We start from the raw sequence: 17,232 nt of genomic DNA, 5'->3' as shown, positions 1-17,232 counted from the left end.
TCAGGGATGTGAATATCGAATTGCCCTCCTACCCCCTCCCCCCCACGCCCAGCCTAGGCACAGGGTCTGCAGCTCCTTGAGCCACAGAGGCCTTCCCTTCCATGCCGCCTCTTGTCCTGGGACTCCTGCTGCACCCCCGGAGATGGGCCTGTCACCTGAGAATGTGGACACAGCCGGACTCTCACCACCAGCTGCACCTGAGCTGAGTCTTTGACGAGTAGGGTGGCATGCCCGAGATGGCCACCAGGGGACGCTGCTGGGGCTCGGAGGGAGCTGAGGGGTGGCACCTCTGCAGACTCTCCAGGCCTTGGGGCAGAGAGCAGAGCCAGGCACCCTAGCTCTGTACCCAACTCTGTCCCCAGCTTTGTCCCCAGCTCTGTCCCCGCCTCCCCCCCTGCATGCCCACTTACACCTGGGGCAGCAGCCTGATGCCACGTGTTGCTCATTGATACCTTTCTGCACCTCCAGCCAATCATCCCCCCGCCCCCCGTCCCTGACCTCAGCCTCCCGTTCCTCCTGTGACCGTGTTGGACTGAGTCACTTCCAGGGACTCTTGTGGAAGAAAGACGTTTTCCTGATGGGACACGTCTCCATCCATTCTTTTTTTATGTGTTTTTATGGTCTCATCCATCCATTCTAGAGACGGTCACTGAGCACCTACTCTGTGCCACCACTGGCTTGGTGCCGGCGATGCCGAGATGCCCTGTGATCGATGCGAAGAAGTGTGAGCTCCTTCCTGGACTTGACTGTGCCCTGTGCTCCATGTGAGCCGTGGGACCCTGTCTCTGAGGCTCAGTTTCTCCTCCGTGAAATGGGGCAGCAGCACAGAGCTCCCCCACGTGCTGTGAGGCCCCACCTCGCTGATGCCTGCCTGGGGTTGGCACACACGGTCTCCGAGTCACCCTTGGTCCCTTCCTCTCGGGGACACTCACCCCTCGGAGTCGTGTGCACCTCTTCCCTCACCTCTGCCAAACCCATGGAAAGCATCGCCCTGGCCCAGGAGCCCCCCCCATCTTGGTCCCCATATAGGCCTTTTAGGAGCAAGCTTTAAAAATATACGTACACAGACAGGGTCCCTGTCTGTTCTCCTCACCAAGCCATCATTACAGCCACGGAGCAGCTCACACGTGACCCTTGCCAGGATAAACAGGCACTGGCACCCCCAGGCGGGCTGCGCGAGGAGACCTGCCCTCCTCCCTGCCGGCTGCCCCCAGGCCCCCAGGGGAGGGAGGTGTCTGGGCTCCCCGTGGAGCCGGTTCTATGGAAAGGTGCCTCCGAGGCTCTAGGAAGGCTTCCTGCAGCCCTCACCTCGCTGACCAGACAGGCAGGGCAGCCGCCTGCCAGCCGGCCGGACCTCGTCTTGGGGAAAAGTGCCTCCTGAAGGGACTCAGAAACGTCCCCTTCGGCAGCTAGCACAGCTGCACGCTCCTGCTGGGTCTGGGTGGGGGAGGGCCCCCGAGGGTCCGGATCGGGGCCCGGTAGCCTGCGGGGTCAGAGCTCTGGGCTTTTCCCCGTTGCCTTGCTGTCGTCTCCGTGGGTCTGTGACTCTCCCACGGGTTGTGCCTTTGAGGGACGCAAGGGGGGATCTGCCTGCACTCGGTGACTGTGTGTCCCAGGTCCCCGCTAAGCCGTGGAGCAGGGCGGACCGTGGTGTCTGCTTCGTGGAGGCTCCCTGGATGGATTGGCGGAGGGAAGGGCAAAGTCCCTGAGTCTCTCCATGCTCGGTACCCTCAGGCTCTTGGATGTTTCCACCCTGGGAAGGCGATGGGGCACGTTTCTGTGTGCTGTGGTGGAGTCTCCTCTGTCCAGGCTAAAGTCCTGCCTGGAGACCAAGGCTGGGTTCTATGACCCAGATCGTGCAGGGTCTGCAGTGGGGCTGCACCCGCACAGCCTCACCTGGGCTCACACCGCCGGCCTGGGGTCTGGATGCCCTGTGCTCAGCCCGTGCCCCGGAAGACGGTTGCTCACTGCCCCCTGCCCGCCAGCGTTTCGGGGGCTCTGGGCAAACTCTCCCCTGGACCCCAGCAGCAGACGCTCCCAGCCTGGGGCTGGCTCACACCAGCCCCTCCCCCTGACCCTGGGGTCGGCGACATCACGTTGGCAGCCTCACAGCAGGTGCTGATACCCCAGAAACTGGCCAGCACTATCCACTTGGGCATCCCCACCTACGAGAGCCGGTTGTTAAACATTTACCAACACATCTCCAGAGACGGGGTTTCGGGCAGACCTTCCGGGGCCTGGGCCGGGGCCTCCGCCGGGAGAAGCGGGGCCCCCCAAAGTGACGCCAGGCTGGGGTGGTCTTGCGGGGCTCTGGGAGGACGCTGAAGGCCGTTGCCTGCAGCCCCCGTCCAGGGCTGGGACGTCAGGACTCCAGGGCATGTCCAGGGCCCTTAGGAGGGCCTGAGAGGCAGACCCTCGTGCCCCCGGGACCGCTCCCCTGGGGATATGGTCACCTGCCACCTCCCGGCCCAGCAGTGACTCCTCTCCACTCATCCAGCTTCTCCTCTCCGCACTCTAGATCCGGAGTCCCAGAGAAAGAGGACGGTGCAGAATGTCCTGGATCTACGACAGAACCTGGAGGAGACCATGTCCAGCCTGCGAGGGTCCCAGGTGACACACAGGTGAGAGCCAGCTGCCCCCTCTTCCTCCCATTGTTGGGGGGCAGGGCCCGCGACCTCGGCCCGAGTGTGCGAGGTCGGTGGGCGTCTGAGCAGTGCGCGCTCGGCCCCCGGGACCACGTCCATGCGTCCACAGGAGGAGTGTGGCCTTGCTTGGTGTCTGCTGCTGCTGGAGACTTAGGTTTCGTTTCATTAAGCTGGAGCATCACTGGAAGGGAGGTGGGAAGCAGGAGCCACCACGGGGCTCAGGCTGTGGTCTCCCACATCCGTGTCCCTGCTGGGTGCCCGTCTCCTCGTGGTCACAGGGGTTATTAACTACCCTCCTGTTCTGTTCTGAAGTTTCCACATGCCCTTCCCGACACCCAGCATCCTTCTTGCCCTTCAGCCGCTGGCCAGCACGGTGGCCCAGGTTCCATGCCACGCAGACCCCCTCCACCTGCCCCCCGAGAGCCTCGCAGCCCCCACCAGGACCCCTCCCGCAGCATCTCCCTGCCCGGTGTCCTGGCCTCAGGCTCTGCCGTGACTCAGAATTTCCCGCACTGGCTCCTTGGGCTGCCTGATGAGCTCATGCCGTCAGCTCCAAGGGGGACAGAGGGCCGGGCTACACCCTGGGGGGTAGAGAGCAAACAGCCAGGATTGAGAAATCCTGGGGGCTGTGGAGCAGGAAGGTGGAGAAAGGGCCTGGAAGCCAGTTCCTCCCCATCTCCTGGGGTTGGAAAATGAGAGCAAAGTTGGGATCTAGGGGCAGTGTGAAAAAGGCTTTTCTTGGCCCAAGTGTGTGGCCAAGTTATATGCAGACCAACTTTACATACCTCCAGTGACAGAGAACTCACTACCTCTCAGCCATCCCTTCCTCGTGGGGTTGCTGTGACTATGAAGTGGAGCTGAAGTCTGGCCTCAGTGGCTCCCACCCATCGGCTCCGGTTCCCCTGCTGAGAATCCCTCCTCCTTCCTTCCCACACTCTTTCCCCGGCCCCATCCCATCTGGACGCGCAGCCCTTTGCTCCCAGACATCTAAAACATTTTACATGATGAAGCAAAGCCTCTTCTCTCTGGGGTTACCTCTGCTCAGGCCAGCAGGACCCCGACTAGTGATGAAAGGGATGTGATCAGGGAGGGCTGAGAAAAGAAGTGGATGGTGGGGCTCCGGGAGGCCCTGGGACTCAGGTCCCTCTACGTCTGTGTCCAGCCTCCAGCCCCCCCAGCCCTGAGCAGAGCCCAGGTGGGACAGGGGTCTGGCTTGGCTCGGCTGACCATTTTAAGGACCCAGTGGATGAAATTTTGAACGTCCTCCTTCCCCCAGCCAGGGAAGTTGTTGGAACGGTGCTCAGCGCCAAATCACCCGCCAGCCCCATGCCAAAGAAGGCAGCGAGAGCTCCGTTCCTGAGAGGGTCACACCCCAGATGACTCAGCCACAGGGAAAGGGCAGCCGCAGCAGCCCCGGCCTCCCGTTCCCCTGCCTCTGAGCCCCCAGCCTCCTGTTCCCCTGCCTCTGAGCCCCCAGCCCCTCAGCCTCCTGGTGCCCCGACCTCTGAGCCCCCAGACCTCCAGGTTAAGGCACCTTGACCCCAGGCAGGCTCTGCTGCTTTCTGCTTGGGGGCAGAGTGGGAAGAGGAAGGCCAGAAGCCTTTTGCATAAAGTTGACTGGTGCGTGGGCAGCGCCTCGGGCCTCTGGCTTCTCTCTCCCTTTATGGGAAAAAGAACCAAGAGCCCTGAAGCTGGTTTTCCTGTTTACTGTGGACCCAGAGCCACTTCCTGTCTTAGGCTTTGGTTTATATTATTCCTGGTTCACACTTTGATAGCCAAAACAATGATTCCCTGAATTTTTACGGCCCTTTTACTTATTAAAGTGCTTTCCATCAATCAGCCCTTCCCTCGGCCCTGGGAGCGGACAGGATGTGTACACACGCCCTGAGTTAGAGAAGGTGCAGCGGGGGGCTCCGGAGAAGGGGTCACAGGCCAGAGTCTCACGAGTGGATCAGGGTGGCTTCTGCGTCCAGCGAGCTGAGAGCCCGGCCGGCTGAGTGCAAGACAAACACAGGCTCCGTCCTGGAGGGGCTTACAGTCCAGTGAGTGTGTCCAGCAAGGTTATTTTCACCCTGGAGCTGACAGGCTGCCTCTAGATTCAGTTCCTTTTCAGAAACCTTTCCTCCTATCCGACTTCCCCTATTTCCCTGGCTTGTTCCCCCGCAAGGAGAGAGTGTGGGTCAGAGAGCTGCAGCCGGAGAGGAAGTGGAACTCCGCCCTCAACCCGCTCCAGGCCCACCATGCCCTCCACCCCATAAAACGTCCTCCCCAGAGAGAAGCAAGACTGAAGGGCGGAATCTAGGACTGGAAATCAAGGACCCAAGTTTGAGCTAGAATTTCCACCACCGACTCAGAGGTGCCTGGAGGTGTGTTTGGGGACAGAGGGGAGCAGTGAAGTCGAGGCCGCGAGCCGGGAACAGGACCAAGGGACCTGGCACTTGGCACACCCACACGCGACACTAGTTTTGCTACAAAACGGGCTCCCCTGAAGCTCTCCATCGTCCTGTCACCAGGGCCGTCACTGGCTTCTTCCTTTTGCTCCTCGCCCCCTTGTCACCGTCAGCTTTTTTTTGTTTGTTTTTTGTGCGGTACGCGGGCCTCTCACTGTTGTGGCCTCTCCCGTTGCGGAGCACAGGCTCCGGGCGCGCAGGCTCAGCGGCCATGGCTCACGGGCCCAGCCGCTCCGCGGCATGTGGGATCTTCCCGGACCGGGGCACGAACCCGCGTCCCCTGCATCGGCAGGCGGACTCTCAACCACTGCGCCACCAGGGAAGCCCCGGTCAGCTTGTTTTTACTAAGCCCCTACTTGCTGCACAAGGCCCGGTACTGAGTCTCACTTCGAGAACTCGCCTGATCGTCCGTCCTGGGCTCACCCCCGCCCATGCGGTCTTGAGTGCCAAGCACCCGCCAGGGTGTGCAGAGGGCAACCCGCCACGGCGAGCGAGGCAGGCCGCCCCCGCCACCCCCCAGGACCACAAGCACCCAGGGAACTGCCATTCCCCCTGAGGTCCGAGTCACTAGAAAGGGAAAGTACCCAGCGTACCACACACAGGATAGACAGGAAGTCCCAAGGGGAGAAGCTGGGTGTGGACCAGGCCAGGAAGTCTGTTCACTGATTGCCCTGCCCATCCCGGCCCCCTGCTCACCCACAGGACTTCTGCAGGGACCACCGTCACAGTCAAGGCCCATACAGCTCCCTCCAGTTTTTGATCAAAAAGTAAAACCCTGTTTTCTCAGGATTGACAGAGACAATTTGGAGGATTTTGTTATTTTCAAGGAACTTTACAAAAACAAGAATAGAAAAATCAGTGTCTCCCTCCATTTGACCCCCTAGAGTGACTAAGAAATGGATGTGTTTGCAGATAAAGATTCCTGAGCTCTGTAACCCAGCTTCCGTTTGCCGCCCAGCTTTCCTGGCCCCCAGATCCCATCTCATTTATTCAACCCTGTCTGGCTACTTAGGCCAAGCCACTGAGACCCCACCTGCGGTTGCTCTGCTAGGCTGGGGGGGGATTGTGGGTCTCTGCCTGTCCAAGCAGCCACCTTGGCCCCTGAGGGAGAGAGGCATCTCCTTCCCCAGCTCCAGACCCCCTGGGCTCAGGCCATCTAGCACTGACCTGCTTCCCTGGCCTGGCCGATCGGGGCCTGAGGCTTCACCCGCTCCGTCCATTTTCCCCACGTTCTCCCCTCTGTCCGGCTAAGGCCGCTCTGTCCTCTGCTGAGGTTCCACTGCTTCTCCCGATGCCCATGCCTTGGCCGGGGCTAGTCTTTCGGGGACCTACATGCTCCACACCCCACTCCTGACTTTGCTGTCTCTGGTTTGGGAAGCAACTAGCCCTGAGTTCACTAACAGAAAAGAGGTGCTAGACTCCCTGAACAAAGTGAATGATCGAGGCCTTCCACTCTCAGGTGACCCTCCCAGGTCTCGTGGGGCCCTTCCCGTTCATTGCACACCTTCTGTCTACCAGGCACTGTGTCAGGTCTTTACAACTCTATATATGATAAAGTAGCTATTATAGTTTTATCCCCATTTGACAGATGAGGGGATGGATGACTTGCCTCGGCCTCCTGACTCATAAATAGTAGAAAAGGATTCAAACCCAGGTCATATCATAAAATCTGTGCCCTTACCGGGTACGGGATTCCTTCCCTAGCGCTCACCGGCCTCTTCCTTTGACAACCTGAGCTGACACACCTCAGGGCAACATACACCGTAAGAGGCCTCCAGGAGGCCCAGGAGCTCGGGCAGGGGGGCAGAGGGGCAGAGGCGGGAGGGCGGGAGAGTGGAGGGAGGCATTACAGCCGCCCGAGGACCGGGCTCAGAGCGCTGGACTGGAGAGTAACCAGTGCCCTTCCACCCGCCCAGCTCCCTCGAGATGACCTGCTACGACAGCGACGACGCCAACCCCCGCAGTGTGTCCAGCCTGTCCAACCGCTCGTCGCCCCTCTCCTGGCGCTACGGCCAGTCCAGCCCGCGGCTGCAGGCCGGGGACGCGCCGTCGGTGGGCGGCAGCTGCCGCTCGGAGGGGCCGCCCTCCTGGTACATGCACGGGGAGCGTGCGCACTACGCGCACACCATGCCCATGCGCTCCCCCAGCAAGCTTGGCCACATCTCGCGCCTGGAGCTGGTCGAGTCCCTGGACTCGGACGACGTGGACCTCAAGTCCGGCTACATGAGCGACAGCGACCTCATGGGCAAGACGATGACGGAGGACGACGACATCACCACCGGGTAGGAGCGGCCCGTGGGCAGCTGGGGGGAGGACAGTCCAGTGCGCGGACGCCAGAAGGGCGGATGGACCCCAGGGAGGGCGAGGGGACCACGGACAGCGCAGCGCGTGAATCCCATAAGGGTGGATGGACTTCGCTCCGGGGAAGGAAGCTGTTCTGTGACAAGGAGCCAGTGGGGGGGGGGGGGGCGTCGTGTGCGCTGTCGCGCGAGGCTGCTGAGGTTGGTCGGGGTGTGTGTGTGGGGGGGGGCGATGTCTGAGGAGCTGATTGGTCAGCGAAGGTGCCCCCTCATTGACCCCTGCAGCTGTCATTCTGTGGCAGCCCCGCCCTCCGCCTGGTCTCCGACCCCGACCCGCTGGTGGTCTGGGCCCTGGAGGATTCTTGTGCTGTACGCGTGCACGTGGGACAGCCTGACCTCCCTATTTGAGAGTCAGGGTGACAGGGTCCCTTTCCCTCGAGGGACTACTGAGAAGAGAGGCCAAGGGCGTGTGTTGGGAGCGCTGGAGAGCGGAGCGCAGTACTAGCTCTGCTTCCACCGCTGGGCCCCAACCCCTGTCCCCACCCCACCCTGGCCCCCTTTCTCCTCCTCTGGTTTCTTCCTGTGCAAACCTCTGCCAGCGCTTCAACTTCCGAGTCTGACCCAGACGCGGCACCCTCCGTCAAACCCTTCTTTCCCGTCTTCCTCTTCTCATCTTTTTCTGCCCCATAGACAGGGTTGGGTTTGTGGAGCCGCTTGCGGGGGGGGGGGGGGGGCGCAGTCTGGGACATGAGGGGAGAGGACAGGAAGAAAGAATTGCTAGGGACTTCAGGGTCCAAGAGCTGAGACCAGAGCACTGCACAGCTTCTGGAAGCTCTCAGGCATCTCCGGCTGGCTCTACCTCCACTCGCCCTTCTTGGTTTGCTGGACCCCCCCAGGGACCACACGGGTAGCCGCAGTTTCCCTCCCCACCCCCCTTGGAACTACTTCTCCCCAGTAAACAGCTCGAACTGGAAGGGAGTGGAAGGTAGCTGAGCTCCAGGCTGTCCACTGCTCCCCACCCCAGGGATGTACTGGGAGGACCGGACCTGGCAGGGCCTGTCCCGATGACAGGCTGCTTTGGAGCAAAACAACTGACTCATGAATGGGGTTGTTTACTTCTTGTAAGCCCCAGGGGCCGGCCCACCTCTTGTCAGCTCCGCCAGCGTGGGGCTGGGGCCGGAGACAGTTGTCCAGCTCTTCGTGGGTGCAGAGGCTGTGCTAGGTGGAGGAGAGCCTGGCATCTGATGCTGCTCTGCACAGCCTCTGCCCCAGGAAGCCCTTCTCCTCTGAGGAAGTGTTGGGTCCCTGCCCTCTGACATCGCCCAGCTGGACAGGGCAGAGAGCTCCCACATCCAGGACTCTGCCTTTGGAGAGACCCCAGTCTGAAGCAGGTGGTGGGACCTCTGGCACCTAACCAGCTGTGAGCTTGGGCGAGTCACTTAAGCGCTCTAGGCTTGGTTTGTCTGTCGATAATAACAGAACTTATCTCAGGGTGATGATAAGGGTTAAATGCACTAATTACATAAAGTGCTTGGGATAATTCCTGGCTCTTTGTAAATGCTCAATCCGTGTTAGTTTATTTTTATTGCTATTATTGTTGTTACTGTTATCGTTAAAATCACCTTCTAAAGGCGGGGAGGGACTCCTGCCCCCTGAGGGTCCCAGGCTTGCCCTCAGGGACTGGGCAGTGCAGCACAGCCCCATCAGGATCGGCAGCAAGGACAGATGTAGCAGCAGCTGGCCAATCCTGGGGACACAGATTCAGGGGTGTGTGGGTACGAAGTGCTGGGCGGGGGAGCCAGGAGAGACGCCCTTTAGTCGGCCTCTAGCACCTTGTCTTTGTCCTCTTTCCTCTGGACGTGTGTGTGCTCCTGAATCAGTGCAAAAGCAGAGTTCACTAGACTGGCATGGATGGGACCTTCCCTCCCTGTGCACTCATGCCCGTCAGCCCTGGGGAAGCATGGGGTTCGCAGGGAACACAGAACAGAGTGGCGATACCCACAAAGTGGTCCTCACTGCGAACTGCAGTGCTGGCGCCAAGATAATTTCACATGAGTTTTTACGGTCAGTCTGCAATTAGCAGCAGCTCTCAACGAGCCAGTTCTAAGGGGGCTGTGGCGTTAACATCCCCGCCAGCACTGTCAACACACCCATCCTTTAATGCCCTTAAGCAGTCAGAGTTGAGGGGAATCCATTTATAACCCCCAGTAATTTGAATATAACCAATCACTCCTCAGTTATGTGTTTTCACAGTTAAGTGCTGTGTTTTTTCACTAGAAGCAGGGCATCCTGGGTTCCAGGGAACCTGAGCCGCACTTGCCCAGCCCCTTTCTGGTCCTCCCTCTCCCACTGTGGTTTCCATCCAGGTTTTGTAACTTAGAAAACGTCCTGCTCCTAAGAAAATTGCTTTTCCTACTCATAAGACAGGCAGGGCTATTCCCTTCTCACCTACCAGTGACACCCCATCCCTTCCCCGTTGGCCACTGCCCATGACCATTCACTTCCCGACTCTCAGAAGTCTCAGTGCTGGGCGAGCAGGACAGGTGAGGCTCGCCGCCGGGCTTTCGCTCCCCCCATCCCCCCGACCCCAGCTGACACAGTCACAGGCCATCCCGGTGAGACGTGGAGGATGGCAGTGACCCCGAGGCTTTCTCGGTGCCCTCCGTCCATCCCCTGATGGGGGATCGCCCACATGGGGCTCTTCCCAAGCCCTTGTTCAGTCCGGAATCAGCCCTCCCCGCTCCATCCCAATGCCTGGCCGATTCCGGGTTGCCCATCTGGGTGAGCTCAGGGAAGGCAGGTTCTTCAAACTGAAGCTCAACAAACCAGGATGCGGAAGGGAATGCAGCTGCTAACACCATCATATACTTGAAGTTATATATTTAAACAATTATAGTAAAATCTGGTTTTATATGTGGCTAATATCTTAAGTGCTTTTTTTTTTTTTTTTTTTGCGGTACGGTACGCGGGCCTCTCTCCGCTGTGGCCTCTCCCGTTGCGGAGCACAGGCTCCGGACGCGCAGGCTCGGCGGCCATGGCTCACGGGCCCAGCCGCTCCGTGGCATGTGGGATCCTCCCGGACCGGGGCACGAACCTGCGTCCCCTGCATCGGCAGGCGGACTCTCAACCACTGCGCCACCAGGGAAGCCCTTAACTGCTTTTAAGTTTAAGAGTTCAGTGGTGGTAATTACGTTCACATTGCCGTGTCACCATCACTGACGTCATCTCCAGGACTTTTTCATATTCCCAAGCTGAAACTCTGCACCCGTTAAACACTGACTCCCCAGCCCTCTCTCCAGCCCCCCACCCCACCCTTCCTCTTTCTGTCTCTATGAGCTTGACTATTCTAAGGACCTCACAGAACTGGAAATCACACGGTATTTGTCTTTTTCAGACTGGCTTATTTCACTCAGCATCATGTCCTCAAGATTCATCCATGTGATAGCAGTCGGAATTTCCTTCCCTTTTAGGGCCAAATAATATTCCATTGTATATACAGACCACAGTTTGTCTATCCATTTACGCACTGATGTACATTTGGGTTGCTTGTTGTGAACATGAGTGTACAAATATTTCCTCAAGCATCTGCTTTCAATTCTTTCGGGTGTATTCTCAGCAGTGGAATTGCTAGATCATATGTAGCTCTATTTTTAATTTTTTCGAGGAACCACATACAGTTTTCCAGAGTGGCCGCACCATTTTCCATCCCCACCCGCAGTGCACGAGGGCTGCCTTTTCTCCACATTCTCGCCAACACTTGTTATTTTCCATGTGTTTGTTTTTTTAATAACAGCCATCGTGATGGGTATGAGGTGGTTTTAATCTGCATTTCCCTAATGACTAGAGATGCTGAACATCTTTTCATGTGTTTATTAGCCGTTCGTATGTCTTCTTTGCAGAAACATCTATTCAAGGCTTTTGTCCATTTTTTAATTAGGTTGTTTGGTTGTTGTGGTTAAGTTGTAGGAGTTCTTTATATATTCTGGGTATTAATCCCCTATCAGACATATGATTTGCACATATCTTCTCCCATTCTGTGGGTTGCCTTTTCATTCTGTTGATGGTGCCCTTTAATGCGCAAAAGTTTTTCATTTCAATCAAGTCTAGTTTATCTCTTGTTTCTTTTGTTGCCTACACTGTAGGTGTCATAGTCAAGAAATGATTGCCAAATCCAATGTCATGAACCTTTTCCCCAATGTTTTTCTCCAAGAGTTTTATAGCTGCTGAGGCTTTTTTTAGTTTTTAAAAAAAATTTAATTTATTTATTTATTTATTTTTGGCTGCATTGGGTCTTTGTTGCTGCGCGCAGGCTTTCTCTAGTTGCGGCGAGCGGGGGCTACTCTTAAGGCGGTGTGTGGGCTTCTTATTGCGGTGACTTCTCTTATTGCAGAGCATGGGCTCTAGGCGCGTGGGTTTCAGTAGTTGTGGCGCGCAGGCTTCAGTAGTTGTGGCACACGGGCTTCAGTAGCTGTGGCTCGTGGGCTCTAGAGCGCAGGCTCAGTAGTTGTGGTGCACGGGCTTAGTTGCTCCGCGGCACGTGGGATCTTCCCGGACCAGGGCTCGAACCCATGTCCCCTGCATTGGCAGGCGGATTCTTAACCACTGCACTACCAGGGGAGCCCGCTGCTGGGGCTTTTTAAAAATACAAATTCCAAGTCTCATGCCCGGCCTACCTCTCCTACCTCAGGAAGCCGTATTTTTCTGACGCTTCTCAGTGATTTGGGGGCTAGTCTGTCTTCCCATAAAGTTAACAAATCTTCTTCATAGTAACCCCGACAGCATCTTTCAGCCTTGCTTTGGGTGGGCACAGTGCCGGGGGGGCTTATTCCACTCCAAATCGCATAAGATGACAAGAAAGCGTTTAAGTATTCACCTGAAATCTGCTTCACTTCTGCCTGTGGATTCGAATGTTGTCATCTGAGAAAAACAGACTAAGTGGAAGTCTTTATCCACACATTTCAACACGTTCTTAATGATGGTTCAGATAGTCTCTTCTCTACAAAAGAAAGAGTCCCCAACTCATTTCAGTACTTCCTGAAATGACCCAGTTTTCCAGATCCCACCTGTCCTCGTTACCCTCCTTTGGAAGCTCTCAGGTTGTCAATGATCCTCTTAGAAATATGGCACCTGGACTGATCTGCCCGGTCCTGGCAGGGTGACATCCAGAGCCTGACGCCGGGGACAGCATCGGCTTGGCTGCCGGCTGCCCTAGGTGGCAGCTCAGGACATTTTTACCTCCTGAGAAGAGAAGAGGAATTTGTTTTTCTAAAAATAGGGAGGTCTGGAATTTAATCTAAATAAGGAGATGAGTTCCACAGTCATCTGCACACGCCTAACCCCCAGTGTTGGGGTGGGAGGTGGGGGTGCTGCACCTACAGAGGTGAGTGTGGGCTCCGGCGGGGGTTGAGGGCGTGCGGATGGGGCTGTGCGTGCCCTCCAGCCCCTCCCTCCTTTGACTTGTACGCGCCTCTCACCGTCTCCACTTCCGTCTGTGTAAATGGTGGTCTGGGTGGGCAGGAACCCCAGCTGCGTCACCAGCAGTGCTGCTGTCACCCCCTCCCGGGGGCGCCGTTCACCTGGGGCAGAGTAGTCTCTGTAGCCCTGGCAGGACCGCTGTCTGGCGACCTCGACCAAGGACCGCAGAGCTTTAGGCAGAGCCCTGCGGGTGTGCCGGGGGGCAGCGGGGCTCCACCGTCGGGTGGTCCCTGCCCTGCGTGGCGGCTGGCTGCTCCTGTCCTGTCCCTATTCGTCCCCTCCTTCCCCAGCCTGTCCTCTTAAACCGTGCTCGGGAGCTCGGGAACAGATGGGATTCGTTTCCTCCTTGGTGCTGAAGTGTCCTGACGTTGAAAAATGTCAAATAAAATAAACTGTAGGCCCCGGTCTCCTCCCAGGCTGGCTTTCTGCTCCCAGAGGCAGGAGCCCAAGCCTTAACGAAAGCCTCCCGCCTTGCTGAGTGGCCTGGGCCTGGGCAGCCCCCTCCCGAGGAGGAATGTCACTCCCTGGGCTCCAGGTGGCTGATCCCAAGATGCCAAACCGCACCCCCTTTGGGGACAGAGTCCTCCTACAAGGGGCACTGGGTTTGTAGGGTTTGTACAGAGAGAGGAGAACTCTGGAATGTGAGTGGGCAGGGAGGAGAGTCTTCCTCCCCTGCCCCTGTCTCCTCTGTTACGTGGCAGGCATTCCACCCCGTGGGCGGCTGGACCAGGCCGGGCTTCTGCCTGTGGAACACAAGGATTGGGGCAGAAGGGTAGGGGGCCATCCTGGGGAGGACCCGGCGTTCAAGTTCAGGAAGGAATCAGCTCCTGCCCTTGAAGGGCTTCACATCTGAAAGATGCCTGCGGTATCCACGGCAGCAGCAGAAGTGAGGTGTAGTTGATGCAGACAGTGGCCGTTGCCTCTTCGGGGGTAACATCTAACGGTGACCTGCAGCTTCATGCACGTGGCCTCGGCCGACCTTCTCTGGGCGCAGGGGAAGGAGCATCTGAGCACCCAGGGCTCCCTCCTGAGCCCCCTCCAGCTCGCGGCATGGCACTAAGCAAGTTCCCAACCCCTCTGAGTCTCCGTTTGCTCATTTGTAAAAAGGTCATCATTTGTGCCTGGGGAGGATCAAGTGGAAAAGAGTAAGAGTGCTCTAAAAAGTATGAAGAACGGTCGGTCTGAAATATTTATTCTGGTTTCAACGTACGGTTCTGTTCATTTAACTGGTGGCCTCTGGCTTAATTAGGGGCTGTTAGAGTATCCACGTAAGATTTCTTCAGCTTGACGGATGAGTTCACAGAGTTTGGGCTTTGACTCTGTTGAGGGGGGTGATCTCGTTTTGCATTTTTACACCGTCTTGATGTACTTTCCGTCCTGTGGTGCAGAGTTAAATGAACCGGCATCGGAGCACAGCCTTGCCGACACGGCACGCCAGGACCGGCGGGGCTGCAGAGTGGTGTGGAGTACGGCTCGCGGCTAGACAGAGCCCTGGCTCTTCTCGTGAGCTCTGTGTGTCACTGCGGGTGCCTGCTCTCCCTCTGCCCGAGTTCCCTTGTCTAGGAAAAGCAGAGAGCGGTGGCACCCTAGTCTGTGAGGCTGGTGCGAGCACCGAATTAGTGAACACGTTTACTCTGTATATAGTAAGTGTTAGATGTTAGCCATTGGTGCCCGATGGTAGCAAGCTGGGGGCCCTAAGGTGTCACACGCACCTTCTGAAAGACGCGACAGTATTTGGAAAAGTGTGTGTTAACCTTCGTGCTTGTTCTGAGCCTCCCTGGGAGGAGGACACACTAAGCGGTTCACCAAGCAGGATGGCGGCGTCCTGACCCACTTCTGCCTGCTCATGCAGTGCTATCGTGTGGCAAAGGGTGCCCCTGTGCGGCTTGGAGACCACCGGCCACGGGTCCGGCGTGTGGCTGTGCAGTGTAGCAAACTCATTGCACACAGGACTGCGCGAGTGACCATGGGTCCTCTCCCGCCGTGACCTGGCTAACGGGGCTGTCTGTACCTCACTCAAACGCGTGTGCTGTACATGAAGTGTGTCCTGGGATGGAGTCCCCAGCAGCAGACCTCGAGACAAAGATTTGCGTGCAGGTGGTTTATTTGGGAGGTGATTCCAGAAAGCACTGATGGGGGTGGGGAGGTGGGTCGGGGAGAGGAGGAAGCCAGTGCAGGATGCGTTCTGTGCGGGTCACTGTTGAGGTCAGCTGGGCTTGGGGGTTCTGGGGGATTACATGCCCACCCAGAGGGCCAGGAAGCCTGGATATTTATCTTTCGACGCCCAGTCGTTCCTGGCTGAGGGCGGCTCCCAGGGGCATTGCATCCTGGTGTTTTCTGCTGCTTCACGCAGACTGAGAGTCACAGGTGCCTGCAGAGCGGCTGTGTCTGTGTTTATGGGAACAGTAACTGCAGAGGGGACATAGGTGGGATGCAAGGGACATCAGTTATAAAGAGGGAAGATGGGAAGGGAGGAGCTGTGGAGTCAGATTCCTGGTCTGTTGGGAGCGAGGGGATGGCTTCAGAGAGCCAGTGGCTGTCGAAACACCCTTCATTCCTAAAACAGAATAGTGAAAGCATTGCTGAGAGTGTGCGGGGTGGAATCACAGGGTCTGTTCAGACCCAACAGGGTCGCTGGGAGGTTGCAGTGAGCCAGGTATTCCAGAGGGGCAGCTGGATGTGTGCTGGTTGCCAAGGCGACGGATGCAGGCAGAGGAGGGGCCCCTCTGGTGTGTCCTAGTAACCTACAGTTGAGCTGCCGGGTTTTCCCCGAGTTTGATGATATACAAGCTGGTTGACAGTCAAGACGGATAAGGGTTGCGGAAGCCGTGGAGACGGGTCTGGCACCTCCCCACCAGTCCTGCCCGCCTGCCTGCCTGTCCACTTGTCTCTTCTCCTTCATCGTCGGCCTCCTCCTTTCCCCACCCACACACCTTATGTTCTGGGATGAGCCAGCTGGGCTCGTGGAGTGCTGGAAATTCCATGCAATCTGATATTACAGGAAGAGCCCAAGTCTGGAGTGGGCTCAGATCCCAGCTCTGAGGCTTTGGGGAGGCTGTGCGTCCATTCTGGTGGGGCTGGTCCAATGGGAATAGGGTCATCGTGAGACTGTCGCGGAGTACATCGTAATAAAGTGCTAGGTATACAGCAGGTGCTCGGCAAATGTTACCTACCTCCCCTCTCTCGGTCGGCACCTAGAAAACCAACGCTCTGAAGGTCTGAAGGCCGCCTGCAGAGGGGGACTTGCCCAGCTGGGGGGTTGGGGGTGATACCTAGTCGCTCACTTGTCTGTGCCCGGTTCCTCCCGCCACCCCTGCTGGAAGCCTCCCCAAATTCAGCCCATTGCAGTGGGACTGCTACCCGACTCGGGGTCGTCCTGGAACTTGTGTGTATAATTTGTGCTGTAGTAACTTGTGCTTTTATAATTCTCTAACAATTGCGCGGCACATGTGGTTTACAAAACACTTCTGTGGCACTCTCTCATTTAATCGTAACAGCTCTGTGAATCAGGTATTCTTTTCCCCATTTTACAAGCGAGGAAAGTGGAACTCGGCTTCACTGGCTGGCCAGGAGCTCATAACTTAAAAGTGGCAGCACGGGAGCAGAGCCGGGCGCCTCCGACACCTGCCCTCCCCGTCCCGTGCTCCCTCCAGCTCGCCCGCTGCCTCCATTTGTGTGTAGTATGTGTGTCCCTAAGCTTGGGGGCGGGGGTCACAGGCCTTACTGCCACTGCAGAAGGAGCTCCCCTCAACACCCAGCAGGCCGTGCTGTCGGAGGCCCCCTCCCGGAAGGCCCCTAAGTGACTGCTCCGTCTTCAAGGATAGGGTCGTGCTTTGCAAACCACAGAGCGGCCACAGCCGGGAGCTCAGGGCAAGGGCAGAAGGAGCGACGCGCGCCTCATGAATACAGGCTCTGTCGACCGTGGCTCAAAGGCTGAGCTGTCCCAGGATGCTCGCGAGGGGCCAGCTCTGGCCTCTGGGGTATCAGATGTCTCTGGCCAGGCAGCAAAGGACCATTCACTGTGGCTGAAGAAAGGCCAGCAGGCCAGGCTGGGCACCCACCCATGAGCTGTGCACGGGCTGCCCCAGAGAGGCTGCAGGACTGAGTTGCTGTTGCCCGTACGTTGGGGCCATGATGGAGCCAGCACAGGCAGATGCATTAAGGTCTGGATTTGGAAAACAGGCAGAACGAGTCAGGCCTTGAGAGACCGCAGGCAGGCCGCTATGGTAGAGACAGACAAGTGCTCACCAATCCACGGGCCAGGGTCACGGAGAGACGGGTGGACAAGATGATGCTGGGGCTGGCGCAGGCGGTAAACAGAGCCAGTGCGCGGGACGTGCAGCCAAGCGGGGGCGAGGGGAG

At 57.8% G+C, this 17,232-nt stretch overlaps 1 protein-coding gene across 1 annotated transcript in view; it reads left to right on the top strand.

The window, feature by feature from the left end:
* The window catches only part of NAV1 (neuron navigator 1), a 210,937-nt gene that overhangs the window by 124,607 nt on the left and 69,098 nt on the right, over nucleotides 1-17,232 (top strand). The window contains exons 5-6 of the mRNA XM_079911959.1: nucleotides 2,519-2,621; nucleotides 7,012-7,377. Coding sequence (XP_079768085.1) covers nucleotides 2,519-2,621; nucleotides 7,012-7,377 — 469 coding nt within the window. The remainder of the gene's footprint in view (nucleotides 1-2,518; nucleotides 2,622-7,011; nucleotides 7,378-17,232) is intronic.

This window comes from Stenella coeruleoalba, assembly GCF_951394435.1.
Source record: "Stenella coeruleoalba genome assembly, chromosome: 1".
NCBI lineage: Eukaryota > Metazoa > Chordata > Mammalia > Artiodactyla > Delphinidae > Stenella > Stenella coeruleoalba.
This window is presented reverse-complemented; position numbering and strand designations above follow the sequence as displayed.